Source organism: Typopeltis vanoorti, chromosome 1, assembly GCF_054136105.1.
Source record: "Typopeltis vanoorti isolate ZY-2024b chromosome 1, IOZ_Tvanoo_1.0, whole genome shotgun sequence".
NCBI lineage: Eukaryota > Metazoa > Arthropoda > Arachnida > Uropygi > Thelyphonidae > Typopeltis > Typopeltis vanoorti.
In genome coordinates, this window is record NC_143549.1 from 181,363,254 (window position 1) to 181,387,839 (window position 24,586).

A 24,586-nucleotide genomic window follows, 5' to 3' on the forward strand; every position below is an offset into this window, starting at 1 on the left:
TGGTGGAGCTGTACTCCAGGAGATTGACGAGGCCAGGGATTTGGGAGTATTGGTGAATAGGGAGTTGAAGTTTAGGGGGCACATTGCAAAAGTGGTTAAATCAGCTCATCAAATCACTTGGTTACTGAAGAATACTTTGACGAGCAGAGACAAGCAAGTTATTGTTTCTCTGCATTGAGCTTTGATAAGACCCCATCTTGACAACTGTGCCCAGATCTGGGTGACAGGGTTTCTTCTTGATGGGGAGGAAGTGGAGAGGAGCCAGAGGTGAGTGACCAAGATGATAGCGGGTCTATGGAATGAACCTTGTGAGAACAGGTTAAAGATTTGTGGGTTGCAGAAATTGGTTAATAGGTGGAAAGGGGTGATATGATTGAGACATTCAAATTACTGAAAGGTTTCTATAAGATTAATTCAGATGATATTTTTCAGAACAGGACTGGTGGTGGTGGTGGAAGGACTAGGGGCCATTCATGGAAACTGGGCAAGAGTGTGGTTAGCAAGCGTATTAGAACTAGGTTTTTTACTTAGAGAGTGGTGAATGAATGGAATAAGTTGCCAGAATCTGTTGTGGGTGCCATGACTGTGAATGAGTTCAAGGCAAAGTATGATAGATACTGTGTGGATACTGAATAGTTGTTCTTGACATGATGTTTAGGGCCTCCCTTGATGAGTCAGGGACTCCTTGGAGTTGTCCGTGATAATAATAATAATAACCAAAAGCCAGGTCCATCAGGCATAAAAAAAAAAGGCCTATTACCACAAGAGACTTACTGAAGAGGAGATTGAAAAACATTTGGAAGAATCTGAAGATGGTTTGGAGCTGAGTGATTTTGATGATGATCCTACATACCAGCAGCCACAAAATGATCCTACAGAGAGTGAGAGTTCAAGTGAAGACAATGTTCAGTATCCATCCCCTGTTAGTCAGACTCACAACGTTCAAAGTCCAGCTAATGTGCAAAATACAGCTGTTGCTGGTCATATGCCACTGCAGAGACAACCAGTGTGGTTTAGTGAGAAAGATAATCCCTTTGCTGGTACTGAACCACAGTTTAGAGGAAAACACCAAGTAAATATTCACGGAGAGAGAGCCCTGTAGATTATTTTTCACAGCTATTTACAGATGAATTGATGGATGAAATTGTGAAACAAACTAATCTGTATGCATTATGCATGCCATAAAGACAAAGATAATTTAACACTCACTGTGACTGATCTCAAAATTTACCCTAGAATTGTACTTGTAATGACATACATAAAATACCCACATGTAAGGCAGTATTGGTCTTCTGAACATGGACTGTGTATGGATGTTATAGCTAATGCTATGTCAGTGAAAAGATGGGAAGGACATAAGGCGATATTTTGCATTTTGTTGATTCAGACACAATACCTACCAACAATAAAGACAAAGCAATATGTATAAGACCAGTGCTGCAAAAGTTTCATGAAACATTCCATGCTGCTGTCAGCCCAGAAGAATTTCAGAGTGTAGATGAGATGATGATTCTATTCAAGGGACGTTCACAATTCAAACAATACTTACCTAAGAAACCAAAAAATTCTAATTGTTCTAAGTGTTTGTTTATAATCTGTTTTGTCAAACTTGTAACGTCTTTCGATGAAAATAAATTCCTTAGTCTTAAGTCATTTCCATAGTAATATGTCTGTAGTCTGTTGGCATTAGTGCATGATGTCCTCAGATGAGGACATCATTTTTAACATATACAGGATACAAATTTAGCAAAATTAATGAATTCATGGTAATACTGTAAGAATAAATGGTACTGTATCATGCCATTATAATTTTTTATAAATGAATATAAAAATTCATGCATGAGAGGGTTGTTTACTACTGGACATTACTAACAACAACCTTCCCTTATTGTGCACTTCAATAATCCACACTTCTAGAAACAATATTCAATCTCTATTTACCAAAGACCTTCCTTTACTGACAGATCCACTGATCATTCCTGGTATCATCATCCATCACAGAAGAGAGGCATTATCAAACTCTTAAACACTGAACCCACTCCACCTGTTTTGTCGCCTTCTGTTGGAAGAATTAAACAACTATCACAACTGCTATGGATATAACCAGGCCTCCATCTGGAAAATTATCAATAAACATCATAGATTTATTGCAACTGGAACAAAAAAAGAATTACCCCCCCCCCCTACCTTAAAGGAGTATCAGAGCAAAGAACATAGGTTCTATATATAGGTTTGCTAGCTTCAGAGGATTTTAGAAGTGCCTTCTTTTCTGTCATCACTAAGGATAAACACCACTTCGCTCCTTGCACAGTGTTTATTGAGTACCTTGTTCCTTTCAACTGTGTTATTTCAGACAGACAATGCCGTACTGCTAAGATTAAAATCCAAGTATACCAGGACTGTAGTCCTGGTATATCTATATCAACTCTGTAGATAGTTGATCTACATCAATTACTCACAGAGTACTTTGGAATTAAACCAAGATTTTGCAATAAAACAGATTTAAATTTGATTACCCGTTGCTTGAAACATGAATACCACACTGTTTGAATCTCAATCATTCATTACATACCTATCTCAAAATTTTTGGGAAGTCACTTGTATTTAGGCTTATGCGCTGGTTCAAATGCATTATTAGGTTTAGTGGAATAAATATAGCACAGAGGAACAATAAAATACTTAAAATATAGGATCTATATTTTATGGCATTTTATTTTTTTACAAAATTACAAATAATTTTAAAATCATCAGACTATATATCTAATAAATATATATATATATATCTAATAAATATATATATATATATATATATATTTACTTAATCCTTCCTCTTCTACCTTTTATGGTGTCGAGGTTTTTTACAACTATTATCCATAACTGTAACTCGAGGATAAGATGGTTAAGTCCTATGCCTCCCATTGTGTCCCATGTCTGTAGGTGAGTGTGTTTCAGAGGGCCAATTTGTCCTGTGAACACACGGGACAAATGTTCTGGGGAACAAAAAACCCTAGTTTCCAGGTGAAAAAACCCTCCAGGTTCCTCATATCACTGACAGGAATTGAACCCAGGTCTCCAACCAAAGGGCTTTGTCTATATCAACTGAGCTATGGACTCTCTCTCTATAGATTTTTTTTCTTTTATATATGTGCAGTTCTTTATCCCTACTTTTCAGTGTCATTTGTAATATGACATATATCCTCAGAGTAACCTTTTCAACTTTTACAGTGTGTCCACTGAACTTCAAGTCTCAGTCGCTATCCACCAATAATCTCAGTTCATTCACCTCATCCACCTTCTAAAGCAGAGCTCCACCAATTTAATATTTCTACTGTATCTTCCCAGGAAGTCACCTGAGTGCTTTGTCAGTCTATTAAAATTCAGTCTATGAAAGATTGAATTTAAAGAAAGGGCAAATGAATTGCCCTTTCTTCAAATAATGACATAACTAGAATTCACTAGGATGTGCTTTCCTGCTTTAATCAGTCTCCTTTCATATGGCAATTTCTCCTTCCTCATTCCTGTCTTATATTCCGTATGCAGCTGAGAAGTACTCCTCCCACTTTACGCCATCTCTATAGTATCCTCTTCTTTTCTAGCTCCTAGATAATTTCAAGATTTATCCATTTTTTCCTCCATCCACTTCAGTTTTCTTTTTAATTCTAGGAATATAATGTGACACCACCAGTAGCTGATTTCAAACCAAGTTTAGACACTACTGAGTTCCTTTCCTTTCCCATACCTTCACAACAAAACACTGCTCAAGCCATGGAAAGTTACAAGCCTAAGTTTGTCATAGCTGACTGTTCCTTAGTTCCACACACATATCTTTCCTTCAGTAAAGACTGCACCTGTTTAGCCGCCTCCACATCAAAACCATGTGATCACACTCACCAACTAATGTCATTAAAGTGAATTTTATTATCAATATATGAGACATTAAATCCAACAACTGTGTCACTCAAGTTGCCATATGCAGCTGAGAACTGTGTAAAATAGGTATTCCTAAGCAACTCATTCCCCTTACTCACATCTGATGTCCCCTGCTTCAAATCAATGCTTTTATAGCTAGTTACCTATTATCACCTGCCAGTCACTCACCAATTCCCATCTGCCTGAACACCTCAGAATCACCTTCTTCACCTGGCCTAGAGCAATGCTCTACTAAACACTTAAAGTTCCAACTCACATCAGCCTTAAAATCACTATTACCACTTGACTCTCCACTTAGAGTGGACACAACTCCTCTGTGATTATCAGTAATAGTCCCTTTCTTTCTTTCTTTTCAAAAATTGCAATATCCATCATGTTATATTCCCCTGTCAATGCCAGATCTTATGTCAACCGTGCCTCACCAAAATCAATAATTTCATAAATCATACAAGTTTATACGGGAGAGATTTTTCAAATCATGGCAGGTGGGAAAAGAACAAGAAATCATGCCTGCAAATTATGAGCAAGGTTTGCTAGGACATGAAAAAGATTTTTTTTTTCATGATCAACACTGAACAACCAGAGCGGCTATAAGCAGGAATGACAAGTACAGTGTCAATGAAAATTAATTTCAGGAATAACATGGTGTTGTGTGGATCATCCATAATGAGTGAACATTTTATGGGAATACCTAAAAATGAAAGAAACTCATTTCTTTTTTTACAACATTTCTTACTATAATAACTGTTTGTGATAGAATTCTTGACATTACAACAAAGCTCAAGTGGTTACTGTTCATTTTATTTTTTACATATTTTTTTACGTTAATTTGTTCCAAATGTTTCCATGCAAGTTGAGAATCTGTGTAAGTTGAACTGTAATTACATGCATGCATTTTTGACATACATGTTTGGTTCAAAGTACATCATAGCTAATTAAAGCTACAATAGGTTGTATTTATGAAAAGCAAACTTTGAGAAAATGAAAGTTTATTCAGTAACCTATCGAGCAGATACTGTAAATATAAAAGCATATGTAAGAAAACTAATACAAACAGTATTATATATCTTTATGAATATGTAATAGTTGTATGTGCAGTCGATACTCCTGCAGTTTTTTTCTTCCTTTTTTCATCATCATAAATCAGTTTACGACATGCAACAGCATCTCGAGTTCTCTTCTATAAGAATTATTTTTATTATTACAGGTATCTCCATGGAGTCAGTAGACTCATCGTGGGAGACCCAAACTATCAAAACAATATCTATCATATCTCTTCTTGAATTCATTTACAGATGAAGAACTCACAACTGAGTCAGACAATGCATTCCACTCATTCTCCACCCTCCAGGTGAAAAACCTCATTCTCACATCCTTGTTAACCACACTTTTCCTTAATTTCCAGGGATGACCTCTTGTCCTTCCATCACTATCAACACAGCTGAAACATTTCCCCTGCATCAATCTTATAAAAACCTTTTAGTAATTTAAATGTCTCTATCATATCCCTTCTTCTCTGCCTATCAACCAACCTCTGCAATCCACAAGCTCTCAATCTACCAATGTAGGGAGCATTTTTTACATCGCTCACCAACTTAGTCGCTCTCCTCTGAATCCTCTCCACAACTTCCTCATCTCCAAGGAATCCAGGTGACCAAACCAGAGCACAGTAATCCAAATGTGGAAGTATCAACGCCTTATAAAGGGGAATAATAACCTCCTATCTCTGGATAAGGAGTGTGTTAACTTTACACTTTTCCACATTGAACTGACATCCATTACCTTTTGCCCATTTTGCCAGCTTAATTAAATCATCCTGCAAACTCTCAATATCAGCTTGATTTTTTATTGCACTACCCAACTTTGCATCATCAAACAACTGAATATCTCCCTTTAAGCCATTTCCTATATCATTTATGTACAAATTAAACAACAATGGCCCAAGCACAGAGCCCTGAGGCACACCACTGGTCACCTGCCTCATCCTGGACTCTGCTCCTCCATACACCAACTTCTGGCATCTCTCCCTAAGCCATTCTCCTATCCATATCACCAGTTTAGTATCCATCCCCATCTGCTCCAATTTGCGCAACAGTATTCCATGGGGTATTCTGTCAAAAGCCTTAGCAAAATCCAGAAGTACCACTGTGTAGTCATTTCCTTTGTCCAACTCAGATGTCATTTAAAGTTAAGAATTTCACAGTATTTGATGGTTTAAAAGCATCATAAAGATTCTTTGTTTTCATGGTAGCAATATATGATTTTAAGAATGCTATAGAGAAGCCATGAATAGCTTAGTGGAAGATGCTTATCCATAATTTGAGACGAGCTGCATTGAAGTTCAACTCATGCTAAAAATACGAGAATCTGGTTTTCTACAAGGAGAGAGCATCAGAAGAGTGACTACAGATTGAGAATGCTCAATTGAAATTTAATTTATTGTGAATTAAAAATATAAAAAGAATAGCAGATAGTATTTTAGTTTATAACGAACATTAAAGCTCTAGGTAGAAATAAAATCTAGTTTTTTTAATCAACCCCAATAGGAAATTCGCAGTGTAACGATAACCAACATTTCATCTCATCAAAATAGGTCAATTGCTCAAGAACATATGCAGTTAAGAGACAAAAATTCTCTAATACATCACTGTCATATTACTAACGCAACTTGTCACTATCAATCCATAGCTAACGAGGTTCATTCACCTTTCCTGTTTGAGATTACCATAAGAAATTAGTCCCTAGATATGAAAATCAATCTTTGCACAGTAACAATGTTCTAATTAGCAACATCAATTACTAACCTAATTAATAATTGTAATTAATGAAGATTCCATGACAGCGAGTCAAAGTGATGTTTCTCCATTTCCCAATCTTTCAGGATTAGCCTTTGCATCTGATTCATATTTATGTTGAGAGAACCAAGAATTTTCAAAAATGTAAATCTAAAAGGATCAGAAAGAGTACCAAAAACAATTATCACCATCGCAACAGAATTTATATTAACTATCGAATAGAAATAAAGTAAACTGGAGAATAAATTCCTGTCAGGCCTTAAACCTTCTTTCTAGACGGATTTCAGCTGACTTAAAGATTTACTAACAACTAGCATAGTTACTAATTGCATCAGATGAATTTTAATCATCCTCTATTGGAGTACTTAATTGAAAACGTGCAACAGAAATTTTGCTACGAACGATTTTGCAGCAGATGTGTGAGGCTTTGAATTGAACAGCCACTTTCATATTTGTATGGAGTGTGTCCACACGTGAGGAATTTGAAACGTGCACTCCGAAACTTGCAAGTGTTTTACGTTTGTTTGTCTTCCTATCTTGTCCTCTGATGGGTTTAATCCAATAGGATTTCTTCATAAATGACAAATGCCATTGTTCAGTTCTCTAATCACATTCTGTCCACACTTGGTTTCATATGAGGAGCTGCACACACACACACACAAAAAAGTAACATGAAAGATATTGAATAAGTGGATAACAGGCAGAGACACGGAAAACTAATGCAATGGCAGAATAAAGTACAAGTAAAGAAATAAAACTACTGAAAGGTAGTGGTGATTATCAACACGTTATTGTATGAAATGGCCTGAAAGAAAGAAAAAAATAAACCATATAACTGCAATGGGAAAATCTATAGTGATCTAATTCGGAGAGAACGAAGCCCACCCGTAATTTGGGATGGCAATTGGCAGAATCGATGTCCTGTAAGGCAGTCGGGAAATTCCAAATGGTTCTAAGTCATTTTCTCTACTGACATGGAGACGCCCACAAACATGTGGCACTACAGAAAAATTTTGTCGCAAATCGATTAAAGATGCTTCCATGCATTGCTTTACAGTAATGTACAATATTAAGTTATACGCAAAAATAGTCAGCCAAACAAAAACCATCCTCTGAATCTATTCGGTCTCACAGAGAGATAGAAGGGTTTCCCTTTTCAAAAACAGACAAACCCGCCAGAACACGCTCACTAGATAATTACAGTAAACCCTCGATTTAAAGGACTAATAGGGGCTAAGGGGGTGTCCGTTAAATTGCGAATTTTTTAAAATAAAAATATCTGTAATACTGCAATTTTATCAATATTAGAGCTGTAATAACAAAAAATATTTCTTATTATATATCCGCAAGGAGATGTGTTTTGCATTATGGGAGATACTGAGATAGGAGTGATGTTTGCTTGGTCCACCTTTGCGATGAGTTTCCCAGTGTTGTACTACCTTACCCCAGTCCTGAAGATACTTTCAGGTGCAAACTTTGTTTGCTCACACTTGGATAAAGGATTAAACTAAATTTATTATAGTCTAACCAAGTGAAAAATAAACTTTCAACATCTTTCTCTAAATCCAGAGTAATTTAATAAAAAGGTGGCATACCTTTTGGCAACTCCTATAGGTAGAGATGATCTTGCTATTGCTTCTGCCTGGTATCTCCACGTCTGGGCCTGGCTCCCACTGAAGAGACCAATAAAGGTCGAAACTAGTCTAGGTACTGGCCCTCCCCTTAATGCATAACATTATACATATCACATTCACAAGGAGATGTGTTTTGCATTATGGGAGATACTGAGATAGGAGTGATGTTAGCTTGGTCCACCCTTTGCAACGAGTTGCCCGGTGTTGTACTATTACCTCATCCCAGTCCTGAAGATACTTTCAGGCACAAACTTTGTTTGCTCACACTTGGATAAAGGATTAAACTAAATTTATTATTTCAGATGTCATTCTATTATGAAAAGTTAATAAATTGCTAAGGCAGGATCGACCTTTAACAAAACCATGTTGGTCTCTATAGAGTATCATATCCTGTTCCACCCATTCTTGAATTTTAGAATATTCTAGAATAAGACAGCGGCATTCGTTGTTGTATATCTTTAATCAACATCGATAATAATTTTCCATTTCTTCTATTAATATGCCTCATTTCCTGGAAGTGATTGTGGATTACATTAGCTGAACTTTCCATGTACTGCATAATATTAACTTTTACAATAGTTCTAACAATTTATTCATTCATTACATAAGCATATGTGAAATGTCTATAAATGCCTTACCTTTTCATGTCATTTAATAATTTCTACTTTTAGTCTCTATATTTATAATGCACCTCTTCTTATCATTTTGAATGGGTATATTTATTCCCATTACTTTTAAATACATTTCTGAGATATATTTAAGTTTATATTTTGTTTAAAATAAACACGTATCTAGATTCCGTGACGAGACACAACTTGCAAAAGGAAGAAACAAACAAAATGGTGATGACATAATCAGCAGTACATTAGCTCACTAGGAAAGAATCTGTTATATTAAAGTCGAGGATATTATCAATCCAACCATATTTTATAGTCAAATATAGAAAGAAATTAAAAGTTTTTTAAATTTTCTAGAAGCCTGTATGCTCACCCTATAAAAGGCAACCATATGGGCTGTGAGCACAGCCTATGTATTAAGTAGTGCAAACCAAGGCAACTCCAATGCCAAGATTATATTCTCATAAGCTCTCTGGTAAATTTTTGAAACTTTTCTAAGTGTCTTTCTAAATTTGATTATAAAGCAGTGGTTGAGAGATGGCATTGCTGATTGTAATTAAAAGCACTGGAATTGCATATCTACAAATGTGCATAACCTGAATCCAAGTAAGTGAAGGACCTAAGGCACGTATGAGTATATACACAGTAATCTAAAATTTATCTGACCCCTCAATTATCAGAACTTGCTGTTCTGATAATTGAAGGGTCAAATAATTAAAGTACAGTTACATGTGACCTATACCAAAAGTCAGTTGATATGCAAGGGCTTAATTAAAGGGTCATTGTTTTGAAGGTAGGATAAATAATAGATTACTGTATATATTTTTAATAGTATTAAATTACAATGAAACAAGAACAAAATACATGGAATTTATTATTCTCTTCCCCTTGATGATAGGCTTGGTGATGAATCTAACAAAGTAACTTGATTTCATATAAACCAAATGAATTCTCAGAATCAGAAGCCAGTACATTGAAAATACTCCTTCACATAAAATTAGCTGGAATTGTAAAATAGTAGTGCACAGAGTTACAAAACAGATATGGCTAGTGATATGTATACAAGGTAGCTGATGAACAGATATAAAAAAGTAGTATATGGAGAAGCAGAATCCAGGAGAAAGTAGGTGACTAGTGGTGTACTGCAAGGCTCTATTATGCTTGGACCACTGCTGTTCAATTTGTACATAAATGTACATTTATGTACAGATTATGTACATATTTTTGAATGGAGATATTCAGTTGTTTTCTGATGATATGAAGTTAGGCAGGATAATAATTAAACAAGGTGATGCGGAGAGCTTGCAGGATGATTTAAACAGGCTCACGGTATGAACAAAACAAAACAGATGTTAATGTATGTGGAAAAGTGTAAAGTCATACATCATCAAATTCCTGCCATGTACCCTCAAGGGGTGTACAGGATATGACAGTACTACATGAAAAAAATTACATCATTACTAACTTCCTATCTACAATTTTTCTCCAGATCAGTCTGTTACTTGAACTTATCTTATATTTCTATCGTCTAAGGCACTTTGTACCATATCAATCTACCTATATCTTGGTCTTCCTCTGGGTCGTTTTCCTGCCAACCTGATAGAGAACACTTGTTTTGCTAATCTTTTCTCTCCCATTCTATTTAAGTGACCATACCACCTGAGATTAGCTCTGCTAACGCATTCCTGGATGCTGACAATGTCAAGTTCTTTCCTAACATCCTCGTTTTTAATATGATATTGCCATTGATGCCATTTCTTCACACCTCTAATCTTTCTCAGAACTCTCATATCTGCGGTCTCTAGTCTTTGGTCAAGTGTTTTACTTCTGACCCAGCTCTCAGATCCATAAGTTAAAACTGGTTTGAACACTGTCTTGTATACAGCTAATTTAGTGTTCTGACTAATTTCTCTCTTATTCCATATGAATTTATTCAATTGATTTCGTACCATACCAGCTTTGTTGATTCTGTTGTCTATCTCCATATTTAATTTACCATCTTCACTAAAAATTGTGCCTAAGTAGCTGAAATGTTTCACTTGTCCCACAGGTTCTCCATTCACAACACAGTTGACATTTTCAATGATTCTGCCTATTTTCATTGTCTTTGTCTTTTTATTGCTGACCTTCATACCATATCTATTACAACAGCTATTCAATTTAGTCAGAGAATCTTGCAGACTTGTAGTGGATTTATTTAGAAGTATAACATCATCCGCATAAAGCAAAGAGCTGAAATTAACATCTCCAATTTTGATATCATGTTTAATACCACTTTCCTTCATAATGATTCATATAGATAATGAATAACAGAGGGGGATAATGTACATCCTTGTCTCACACCAGATTTACCATTAATCCATCTTCCTGTACTTCCTTCAATTCTAACTGCTGACTTACAACTCAAATAAAGACTAAGTATTGCTTGATACAATGCCCCATTGACACCATATAACTGTAGTGTATTGAATAGCTTCTCTCTTGGCACCTTGTCATATGCCTTTTCCAAATCAACAAAACTTAAATGCAGATCTTTGTTATATTCCCATGCTTTCTCAATTATTTGTCGTAAAGTGAAGATCTGATCCTGACAGCCTCTATTTGACCTGAATCCAGCTTGTTCTTCACCCAGCTTTTCTTCCACAATTCTTCTCAATCGTTTCTCAAGTATACTTGCATAGATCTTGCAAGGAACACTTAGTAAAGAAATACCTATGTAATTCTCACATTCAGTTTTATTTCCCTTTTTATATATGGGTACTATGAGAGCTCTACTCCAAACATCGGGAATTCGTCCCTCTGTCCAGGCTTTCTGAACTATGCAGTGCAGCCACTGAGAGACTTTTATACCACCATACTTCAGCATTTCTGGTCGAATATCATCCACTCCTGCTGCCTTTCCACATTTTAAGCCTTTGATGGCTTTTTCTACTTCAAGTATGGATATGTATTCCTGACTGCATGCCTGGTCAGTGTTTTTTTTACCACTGTGCTGTCATCACTGCTTGTTTCATTTAGCAGTTTTTCAAAGTAATTACTCCATACTTCAATGATATCTTTTTCTTCTGTTTTCATGTCACCTTTATCATCTCTAACTCCTTTTACGGCACTCTTTCCCTCCATTCCTAAGCTTCTTCAACAACCTCCAGAATATTTTGCCACTTTCTTGATATTTATTTTCTATATTCTTGCCAAAGTCCTCCCATGACTTTTGTTTAGCTAGTTTCACACAGTGTTTAGCATTCTTGTATTTGTCTCTGTATTCTCTAAGAGCACAAGCTGACTTATTTGCCAGGAACTTTTGATATGCTTTCTTCTTTTCCTTCACTGCCTCTTTAACTTCCTGTGTCCACCATGGAGTTCTAATTTTTCTATCCTTGCAAACAACTTCACCACATGCCTCTCTAGCTGAGTCAATCAGGGCTTTCTTCAAGGCTTGCTACTGAATCTCCAAGGATTGATTCCTGTTCTCAAACTCTTTCATTTTTTCTTCAATAATCTTTGTGTATTTTAGTCTATAATTCACATCTAAGAGCTGCTCAACTTTTATTTGATTTAAAACTTTCTTACATGTTATTCTGTTCAATATGAAATTCAATTTTATCCTGCTCAAGACTAAATAGCGATAACTTCCAATTTCAAATCCTTTGTACACTCTGCACAAGGGAGAAAACATCACTATCAACAATAACATAGTCAATGAGACTTTTCTTATTCCTAGTCTCTTCTCTCCATGTGAATTTGTGCACATTTTTATGTTGGAACATGGTGTTAGTAATAACCAGTCCATGTCCTGAGCAGAAATCCAACAGATATTTGCCATTATTATTAGCTTTGCTCTTTTCTCCAAATTTTCCCAAAATATTTTTGTATGTCTCACACTCATTTCTTACTCTGCTATTTAGATCCCCAACAAGGACCAACTTTTCCTTTTTCATTGTGTCAGTTGCTTTTTCTAAAGCATCAAAAAATTCCTGCACTTCTACCTTAGTAGAACATTCTATGGGACCATAGGCACAGATAAGTCTCATTGTCCAGTTCCCATTCTCATATTTGCCCACATTACTCTACTTGAGACTGCCTGCCATTCAAGAAGATTAGCCTCATATTTTGTTTTGAATACTATGGCTACTCCTTCTTTTCCTTGATTGTCATTGCCTGAATATAACATTTTGTATTTATTGCTCAGAAAGATCTCACCAGTTTTTGTCTTTTTTGTTTCAGTCACCCCTATTATGTCGATCTGGTACTTATCTAATTCCTCAGCTAGCTCCATTTCTTTGCCATTCAGGCTTCTTATGTTGATAGTACCGATCTTTAACTCTGGCGATGTTTAGTTGTGGTGTGTTTTCAGATTTATTCCAGTAGCTGACTTTTCGCTGTTCGTCCTGGTTACCTGGCGAAAACAACGGGGGCCTTGTTTAACCAAGCGACGCCCCAGCCGGCATGAAATTTTGTCATGTTGTACCATCATTTTTTATTTTGGTTTAACCAATAAGAATACAATTTGGTCGGCTAAATCCCAAATTGCCAGCCCATCCTCGTTCGTTTAGTATCAAAGTAGATACCCAACAGGGTCCACCATGAGAAGGTGAGGATTGGACATTAGGTCAGAAGCCCTGGTCGGTTCTCCGCATTCCTTTAAAGGTATGTGGAGGTCTCCTCTCAGTTATACAGCTTTGACCCTTAAGCACCACAAAAAGTCACACATTTTAGGATAAAAAGATTATAAGTTGTATACCATGTTGAGGGAACCATATTTAATAATCAAGAAAATTGATGAAGCCAGGGATTTGAGTAGATAGAGAGTTAAACTTTAGAGAGCATATTGCCAAGATAGCCAGGATAGCTCATGGAATTGCTTGATTACTGAAGAACACACAAAAAAGCAGAGATAAGGGAGTTATTATTCCTCTTTATTATAAAGCCTTGATATGACCACATTTAGATTACTGTGTTCAGGTCTGGTCACCTGGGTTTCTTGCGAACGAATAACTGGTGGAGAGGATCCAGAGGCGAGTGACCAGGAAGGTGAGTGGTCTGTAGATGAGGAGAAATAAATCTTAATAGGAAGGATTTATTTATCCTCCCTATGAGGACATGGGCAGAGCTGACTACTACCAGGCACATTCCCAGGTGGCAGATTGGGGAAAAGCCTTCAGATATGGAGGCTAGCTGTAATACAAGCAGAGCAATCTGGTAAATAAGCAGCTGTGGACCAACAGTGACTGAGCTATCAGAATGTGGGGAGAGCAGAAGTGGCAACTCTGTCTCGCTCAAAACTTCACAAAGCCCAATGACAACTAGACGACATGGTGAGTAGTGCCACCATTAAATAAGCACCTGCTGGGACCATTGCCCTGGGAAACAGCATTGTCAATACTGAACAAGGTTGAAGCCAAATAATGATGGAAAAGCTTATGATCAGAGATTTGCAGATGGCAATGTGATTATATTGTATACATCTGTAATACTGAGGAGCAGAAAGCAAATGGAGAAATTACTGCTCTATCTTATCTCTAGAACAACTACCATGGTGAGCAAACTCTTACAACTGGCTGGAGTTCCTGGTGTCCCTTAAATGGGACAGAGGTGTGAAGAATCTCCAGGCTCAAAATGGTGACCACTTTTAAAATCGTAACTTGGAATGTCAGAACTCTATATGAAGCTGGCAAATTAAGAAATGCCACAAAAGAAATGAAGAGACTAGGTATCCAGATTTTGGGAATTTGCAAAACAAGATGGCTAGGATCTGGGAAGTGTCGACAAGATATGACAATGTATTACTCTGTGAAAGATGAGAACAAAACATTGACATGGTGTAGCTGTAATAGTAGATGAAGAAATCAATAAATCAGTAATAAATTGGATCCCATTTTCTGAAAGGATAATGCTACTACAACTTAAGGGAAATCCTGTTAATATAAATATCATCCAAGCTTATGCACCCACAGCTGACAAAAGTGAAGAAGAAGTTGAAGAGTTAAAAGAGATTAAAAACCTAACAAAGAAACATGAGATAAACATAGTGATGGGTTACTTTAATGCTAAAGCGGACAGAGGGGATGATGGAGAAATTGGAAAGCATGGCTTAGGCACCAGAAATGAACGAAGAGATCGCCTTGTCCAGATCTGTCAGGAAGAAAATCTAACAATTGCCACCTGTTTTAAACTTCTGTACAGTCTCCTGAGTGGAGGTTTAAAACAGGCGATTGCAACTGTTAGAATTTCTTCCTGACAGAAAAAATACACTTGGAAATCGTAAGATAGCAAACATAACATTGTCAGAAATCAAACTGACTACATATTGATAAATAAAAGATTCCACACTAGTATAAAGAGTGCCAAGACTTATCCTGGAGCAGATATCTCATCAGACCACAATCTCATAGTTGCAGAAATACGTCTTAGATTAAAATCAACCAAAAAATCACAAAAAAAGAGAAAAAAAATCAATGTAGAAAAACTGAAAGACCTGAAGATAAATAAAAGAGACAAGACACAACCAGCGATTACAACAGATTAACATGGAAGAAAGTGAAAGAGTGGAATCTCTTTGGAATAGCTTAAAGAATGCCATCATAACAATAGGTATTGAAGAAGTAGGTTATGGGAACAGGAATGGATGACAAATAAGATTCTTTCTCTTATTGATACACAAGGAATGTACAAAAAACAAAGACCTAACTAAATATGTCGAAACACATAACATCATTAAGAAGAAAATAAAAGAAGCAACGGAAAATTGGATGAAAAATTTATGTAGTGAGATTATTATTATTACATGATACCTCCAGGGAGTCCAAAGACTCATCGAAGGAGGGCTTACTTTACAACTCTGTCTCCACCAACTACACGAACCACAACTACACCATCTACTGCCCATCACTATCACTAGTATTTTCACAGATAATCACAAATATCTATGCCCACAGCGGGATTCGAACCCACAGCCTTTTGGCTGGAGAGCAGATATGCTAACCACTCAGCCAACTAGGCTGGAATTGAACTGCTTCAGAAGAAACATTACCATTTCAATCTGTATAAGAAAATCAATGAAATTTCTGGAAAATTCAGAAAAACGCAAGTAGTGTCGCTAAGAGATGAAAGCGGAAAAATAGTTCTAGAAGAAGAGAATAAAGCACAGATTTGAATAAAATATAAATCCTGTCTAGTATCATTGATATATATATCAATGATACTAGACAGAAGCCTATAAATATAAAAGATAACATTCAAGGACCAATAATTCTGAAATGTGAAATAGAGAATGCTATAAGATCAGATAAAACAGGAAAAGGCAGTGGACCAGATGGCATGCAAACAGAATTTCTAAAATTAATAGAACCAGATAACATCCAACTTCTTGAAAAACTGTTCAATAAAATATACAAAAGTGGCAAATTTCCACCAGATTGGCTCACATCTACATTTATCACTATCCCAATCAAACCCAAAGCAAAATCGTGTGGCAACTTCTGACTTATTAGTCTAATGAGCCAACCATTAAAAATATTTTTGAAAGTAATTTAGAATTGCCTCTACAGAAAATGTGAAGAAACTCTGAGTGAAATGCAGTTTGGCTTCGGAACGGTTTTGGTACTAGCGAGACCCTTTTCTGTGCCCAAATATTGATACACAAATGCATAGAAAAACAGAAAACTGTCTTTATGTGTTTCAAAGATTTTGAAAAAGCTTTCGACAAGGTCAGATACACTAACTTAATAGAAGTCTATCAACAAATAGGGCTAGACGAAAAAGACGTGACTAATAAGAAATCTGTATTGGAATCAATCAGCTACCATTCAATTAGACAAAACTACCACCAGTGATATCAACATCAAAAGAGGAGTGAGACAAGGATGTATGCTCTCTCTCATCATTCTTGTTCAATATATACTCACTGGTAATCTTTAAAAAGGCTTGGAAGAATGTCCAGAGGGAATCACAATAAATGGAAAGATTGTTAACGACCTACAATATGCAGATGACACCGTGCTAATTACAGATAACATCACGGATATCGATTAAGTGTTAAGGTATAAATACCTTGGTTGCTGGCTTAATGAAAGGTGGAATCCTGAAATAGATATAAAGACAGGAATTAAAGTTGCACAGCAGTCTTTCATGAAAATGAGAACATTATTCTGTTCTCAGAGAACAGAATAATGTTCTCAATAAAGATTTAAAAATAGAAGTTAGATGTCGAATGCCGAGTTGAGAGATGGACATTGAAGGCAACAACCATCAAGAAAATTGAAGCCTTTGAGATGTGGCTAAATAGATGAATATTAAAGATATCATCGACAGAAAAAATAACTACTGAGGATGTCTTAAAATCCATTGGCAAAGCCAAAGATCTCATACAAATAATCAATCAAAGAAATGAAAAATATATTTTGGCCACATCACGAGAAACGGCAAATATCAGCTTCTACAAACCATTTTGGTAGGAAGACCTGATGGCAAAGGAGCTAGAGAAAGAAAAAGAATATCTTGGTTTGCCAACATCAAGACATGGACAGGAAAGAGGAGCGTACAATTGCTCAGATCAATGCAAGAATGTAGTTTGTTCACCAAGATGGTTGCTGACCTTTGATAGAAAATGCACCATAATAATAAGAAGAGGACATGAAAATAATCTTCTGCTAATGCCTCTTATTCCCCAAAGAGAGTATGCAAGACCATAGACCATTTAGCCCTAACTAATTTTATGAAGACTAGTGGGCAGCTAGTCTTCATCCTTAGCTAATCACAGCCTAGCTAAAAATTAAAATCACTAGCAGTGATTTTAATTAGCATCTTAGAAGGAGAGTACAGAAGACAACTGTCACATGAAAAACTTGAACATCTGGGAGAAAAACCCTACTGCCCATGCCAGAGATTGTATGATGAAATACCATACTGTAGAAAATGGTGGTTTCTTTGATAAATGCAAGCAGTTTATGATATTCCAGAAATGTTTTTTTTATGCGACTCTCACCCATCAAAGGTTGTAAACTTATAGTACATTAGTACCATGGATGTAAACAATGTTTGCATTCATGCTGAGGTGCCCAAAGAAAGACTGTTCTAAGTTTGATTGTAGTCACAGACTAGAGAAACATTTTCTAAGTCTTTCTTTAACCATTTTCTAAGTGAGAGTCGCATAAAAAAAACATTTCTGGAATATCATAAACTGCTTGCATTTATCAAAGAAACCACCATTTTCTACAGTATGGTATTTCATCAGTTTGCTTGTTTATTTACATGATTAAACTTGGAAGAATATCCTGATTGGTTTCCAACAGATCTCAAATTAACAAGTAGTTAACGAACTAATCATGGAGGTTTCACTCAAGATATCACATCTATCATACCATATCTTAAACCCATTCACATTCATTACACCCAACACCCTCCAGCAATAGATTTTACTCAACTGTCCTCCATGTCTGGTGGTAAGGCTTATATGTTGGATATTCATAACAGTATTTTTTAAGGAAACGACAACACAGATGAATATATTAATATATTTATCAACATTTGGCTGCATGACCTGGATGATCTCAACATATTTTTAACACATCTATTACCATCCCTGGATCCAGTTCACACTACAAAAAGAAAATAACAACAGTCTCCCCTTTCTAGACACTTTAAGTACACATTAGCCTGATGGATTCCTGGCATTCTCTATTTATAGAAATCCCCTACACACTGTTAAATACATTTGCAAAAGTCAGTCCACCCCCATCCCAATAGTATAGAATTATTAAAATTTTATATAACAGAATTAAATTATTATTATTATGTGACACCTCCAGGGAGTCCAAAGACTCGAGGGGGGGGCACCTACTCTACAGCTATCTGTCTCTCCACCACTCAATTCAACTACACCAATGCCATCTACCGCCCACTACTTATACTAGTATTTCTACAGACAACCACAAACATCCATGCCCACGGCGGGATTCGAACCTGCAGCCTTTTGGCTGGAGAGCGGACATGCTAACCACTCGGCCGACTAGTTCAAATAACAGTGCCCTTTCCACTGAACTTGACCACCATCAAAAAACCTTCTTAGCCAATGGTTACAATTCCTATCATAACCAAAAAATATTAAAACTCCAAACCCACACACCTCCTCCCCAGAACAGACTACACCAAAGCTATTACTATTCCATATATCCAAGGCATATCTGAAAAACTAACAAAAATCTTAAAAAAATGTAACCTTTCAACCACTTACAGACCATGTAAAAATTATCATCCTTTATCTGCTCCACCAAAGACCAGCCAAAGTCCCTTTGGCTGGTCTTTGGTGTTTACCAGATGTTTACCAGGTCCCTTGTGGTTGTAAACTATCCTGCCATGTCCAAACAGGCAGGACAGCCAACATCAGAATTGCTGAACATAAGGATTATATCTGTTCCCACCACTACAGCCATTCACACCTGATATAGAAATGGAATAGAATGATTTCCTTTCATCCTTACGGATGGTAGGGGCCGCTATGCTACAATACTAGGGAAGTGACTATGAGCAAGGTGGTTTCCTGTTGCCTTCCTTGCCGTGCTGTGTCCTATGGCTATACCCTGTGTGTTCATAGGTCTGGTTTGCCTGTTTGCGAGATGAAAAACCCTAGAATAAACTGGGGAAAAACCCTACTGTCCATGCCCAAGAACGGCTAACTTGGCTATGGCTGAGGAAGATCCTTAAGCTTCTCATGTCTCCAACGGGAATCGAACCTAGGACACATCTTCTCAAAGCATATGCGGAGCGCACAGCCACTAGGCTAACTGTGTGGACATCTGCCATAGAATTATTATTATTAATACCCAAGACCCCATGGAGTCAAAGACTCATGTAGGAGGTTCTTTTATCATACATACAGCTTACCATACCACACTTTAAACACACTCAAATTCTCTGAAGACACCACACTTTCAGGCAAGGCATTCCAATCATTCACAACTCTGCATGCAAAAAACCTGCTTCTCACTCCCCTGCTCACATCCTCTTTATAGAGTTTCCAGGGATGACCTCTGGTTCTCTACAAATCTCCCACTGTTTTCTGTAGAACCTCTCTGATAGTGATCCTATAACAACCCCCTTATTAACTTGTAGGTCTCAATCATACTCCCCTCTACCTCCTATCCACTAGACTCTGTAAATTGCGTGTTCTCAATCTTTCCTCATATTTAACATTCCAGAGGTCAGAAACTACCTTAGCCAATCACCTTTGGACCCTTTCCAACATCTCTTTTTCCTTCTGAAAACCAGGTGACCAAATCTGGGTAAAGTAGTCCATATGTGGCCTAATCAAAGCCTTATACAAATGAACAAGAATCTTCCAACTTCTACAAGTCAGTGTCCTTTGCATCATTCCCAGACGTTTTTGTGTTGTCTTCACAATTTTTTTCGTCCAGAGTTGTGAATGATTGGAATGCCTTGCCTGAGAGTGTGGTGTCTGCAAGGAGTTTGAGTGTGTTTAAGACACGGTATGATGAGATGTGTGTGTGTAATAAAAGGACCTCCCAGATAAGTCTTTGACTCCATGAGGTCTTGGGGTAATAATAATAATAATAATACCATTGTTGTCAACCCAATTCTGGATCCCAGTTCTCACAAGCTTCTCCAGCAACTTAATCACAACACCTGACACACAGATAGGCCTATAATTTGATGCTTGAGTTCTATCACCTCCTTTATGAAGTGGCATAATCTTGCCCTCATTCCACTCCTTAGGAACTTGACCCAGTGCAAGACTTGTATTAAAAAAATATATCAAAGCCGGCATCAACTCCCTGGCACATTTCTTCAGAATACGCGGTGATATATTATCAAGTCCCACAGCCTTATTTACATCTAGTTTGCTCAACTCCCAATATACCTCTTGCTCACTTACAGTCAGTCTCTCCTCCCCATCATCAACTGCTCTCAATCTCTCCATGAAGTCACATTCACAAGATTGAAAAACCGTTATGAACTGCTCATTAAGTATCTCCACTATATCTTCCACAACAGTTTTCTCTATACCTATATTAGATTTCTCCAATCAATGTCATCCTTCCATAATCATTATTTTTTATTTTTTTTTTATTTTTGCTGGCTACATATCAAAAGAACTCCCTAGGATTCTTTTTGGCTTCATTAGCTAACTGCTGCTCATACCTCACTTTTGCAACCCTTATCAAGTCACGTGCCTTGTAATCCTCATGGAATTGGTTATTACCACTTCTCTTATGCTGCCTCCATAATGCCCTTTTTCTCTATATCACACGCTTAATTTCTTCATTCATCCATTTCACACCTACCTTATTTAACCTTCTGACCCTTGGAATACATTTAGACATTGCTTCTACTATAGTTTTTGAAAATCCCCCAAGCTACATTGATCTCTTTTCTAGCTAACTCCTCATTCCATGCTACACCTGCTGTCTCTTGAGCTCTTAATAATCACCCAACTTGTATTCCACATATACTCTTTTCTCACAGAGGTCCTCACATTGCTGGCAACTGCATGCATGTACAGTAATGTGGGCTGTTTACCTTACAGAAGACTGCTGATATGGTGGACAAGGAAAGTAAGCACCAATACTCCTGCTAATTATTGTTATAGCTGTGCAAACCTGCTAATGCTCTGCATAGAAAACTGTGACATGACCTGACAGCTGTGTAGCAAGACATGGGCCCTTCCATTGGAAAAGAATTTATTTGATGATTGTTATGAATTTTAAGAAACTTTATAAAGGGTTTTTCAACTGAAGGTGGAGTTAGTAGGTCTCATATGAAGATAACAGGTTTTTTTCCACTCCTGGGAACTCTTCTGGTTCTCACAAAACAAGTCAACCAGCCAGAGAAGACATGCACTTAACAAACCTTGTTACACAAGATAATTAGTGTAGAGGTTGTGAAATGAGTTGCTATAATGAGTCCTAAGACAGCATAAAGATATTATGGAATAATAACAGAAGATCTGGAAGCTTGAAATGTTTGAGCACTACAAAGTTTTGCAAATGAAGAAGCAAAATGGAGTATATCATGGCGAAAACTATGGATAAGGTTAGTGAGAAAAGACAATTTATGTAATAAAGATGAAGAGTATAAGAAAAGTAAACAGTTCTGAAGCACTCCAACACTGTTTGGAAAATCTGAGGAGAGTAAGCTATCCATAAATGACAAGAGAAAACTGGTGACCCAAGTGCAAAGAGTAGAATGCAGCCCATAAGATCAGTTTGCTCAGTAGATTTTTATGCAAGACATGATCATCTAACTTGCCTAAATATTTCCTTGTCATTCTCCACCTTTCCAAGTCTTTAACAACATTCCAAATATCTCTCACCTTGTGTACCACTGCATTACACAAGACTACTTCTAAACTAAAGCCTTTGTTTTCTTATTTTCCCTCTGGTATCTCCAACCTGGGTAGACACAGTTACTCTACCATAATCCTATATGTATGGTATCACAATATATAGTAAAAAAATACTGAAAAAACTAAAATAATTTTTAAAAAGGCAAGAACTCATTGTTTTATATCTTTATTAAATATTCAATTACAAATCACACAGGATAATTTTAAATACTTCCAAGGGTAGAACACAATTAAAAACAATTTTGCACAAAAGTAACAATCCATTAAAATTTTTCCTTGCCTTCATTGAAGTAAATCTGTTGAATTTTTTTCAGAATTCCACGTATTTTTATTATTGTTATTTCTCCTCTTCAAATTCTAGGTGGACTTCTACGGTGAGGTCTGTTATTCTAAAGTAAAAACTGGAACAGATTTCATTCTGAGAAAGAAAAAAACTGGGATATATTATTTTTATAGTTAGTTGTATTATGTACCAATAATATCATAAATATACAATTTGATGATCTGATCATAGTATTCTAATACAAAAGAAACAGAATGAAACTAACTTAGTTGTACCAGTTTTTAACAAACAATTTCAAAATTAAAGTACAAGGTATTACTTTCTTTAATTTACCATTTTCTAGTGTAACCCAAAAGGATATACCAGATATTAGAATATTGATTACTAGTCTCCCATCAACAATTATCTTCCAGATTGGTTTATTATTCATCATTCTTCTAATGTGATTATCTTTTCTCATTTTTTAAAAGTTCTCCTAAATGAATCAATCTACCTATAATCAACTCTAGTTTTAGCAAATTTGTAGGGATCCCAAGTAATACTTTAATATAACAAATTTCTTTTAACATAACATTGTACCTTTAGGTTCAAAAGTTTTGGATTTGGTTATAGCATCAGAAGAGTTGATAATAACTGAGTTGACATCTCTCCCACCAGTTGGAGAGAGTGACCATATGGTGTTGACTTGGAAAATGAATAGACATGCAGGAGACGGGAACTTATGTGGAATTATAAGGCAGGTGATTATAATAGTCTTAGACGTCAACTTCGGGAAGTTTCATGGAGGGAGGAATTGGAAGGCCGGGATATCACTAGTGCGTGGGAAATTGTGAAAGAATATTTGTTATCAGCAATGGTAAGTTGTATACCACGAGTGAAGAAGAGGACGCAATTTGAAGTAAAGTGGATGACAAACAATATTAAACAGGAATTGCATGCGAAAAAGAGGCTATGGAAGAGATATAAGGAGACAGGTGAAGAGAAGATGCATGAGGAATATAAGAGACAAGCCAGAAGAGTGACTAGTGCGGTAAGGAAAGCGAAACTGGAATATGAGAGGAGATTGGCCCTAAGATCCAAAGAAAATCCTAGGGAATTTTTTAGCTATGTGGCCAGTAGGAGGAGAAATGACTGTGGAAGAATGATATTGTGGGATAAAAATGGGAATAGAGTGACTGATGCAGAGAACATAGTGGAATTGTTCAATGAACACTTTATTGGAGTATTTCATCCTAGAGGAGTCAGTTTTAATGCTAGAGGGATAGGACTGGTTCGAGGTCTGGAGGTACAGAGGAGAGTGTGTTTCAGATACTGAGTACTCTGGATGTCAGTAAAGCTGTGGGACTGGATGGTATTTCACCACGAGTTTTGAGAGAATGTGCTAGGATTTGACATTGCCTTTAACGTGGCTTTTCAATGAAAGTCTGGCTTTGGCAAAGGTGCCCAGGGAATGGAAGGAAGGTAAGATAGTGCCATTGCATAAGGGTGGTAATAGACTGGAAGTGTCTAATTATAGGCCAGTCTGTGTGTCATCAGTAGTTGTTAAGATCTTGTAGAAAGTAGTGAAGGACCGTATACAGCATTGGCCAGATGAGGGTAATGTTATCTGTGAGAATCAACATGGATTTGTGAAGGACGCTCTTGTTTTAGCAATATGCTAGCCTTTTATAATAATGTTACAAGAACATTAGATGAGGGAAAGGCATATACTGCAATTTTCTTAGACTTGGCGAAGGCATTTGACAGGGTGCCACATGATAAGCTGATAGTTAAGTTGCAGCACATGGGTCTGGATGTCAGATTGGTCAACTGGATTCAGGATTGGCTGTCTGATAGGTATCAGAGAGTTGTGTATGGTGGAGCAGTTTCCAGGAGGCAGAGGGTTACAAGTGGGGTCCCACAGGGCTCAGTACTAGGACCTATATTGTTTAACTTTTATATAAATGACATAGCCAGTGGATTGCAGG

General features: G+C 36.7%; 1 protein-coding gene across 1 annotated transcript in view; it reads right to left on the bottom strand.

The window, feature by feature from the left end:
- Positions 1-24,586, bottom strand: part of LOC150110685 (influenza virus NS1A-binding protein homolog) — a 281,744-nt gene that overhangs the window by 219,459 nt on the left and 37,699 nt on the right. The window contains exon 2 of the mRNA XM_090404830.1: positions 22,617-22,754. Within this exon, the coding sequence (XP_090260956.1) occupies positions 22,617-22,622 (6 nt within the window). The 5' untranslated portion in view covers positions 22,623-22,754. The remainder of the gene's footprint in view (positions 1-22,616; positions 22,755-24,586) is intronic.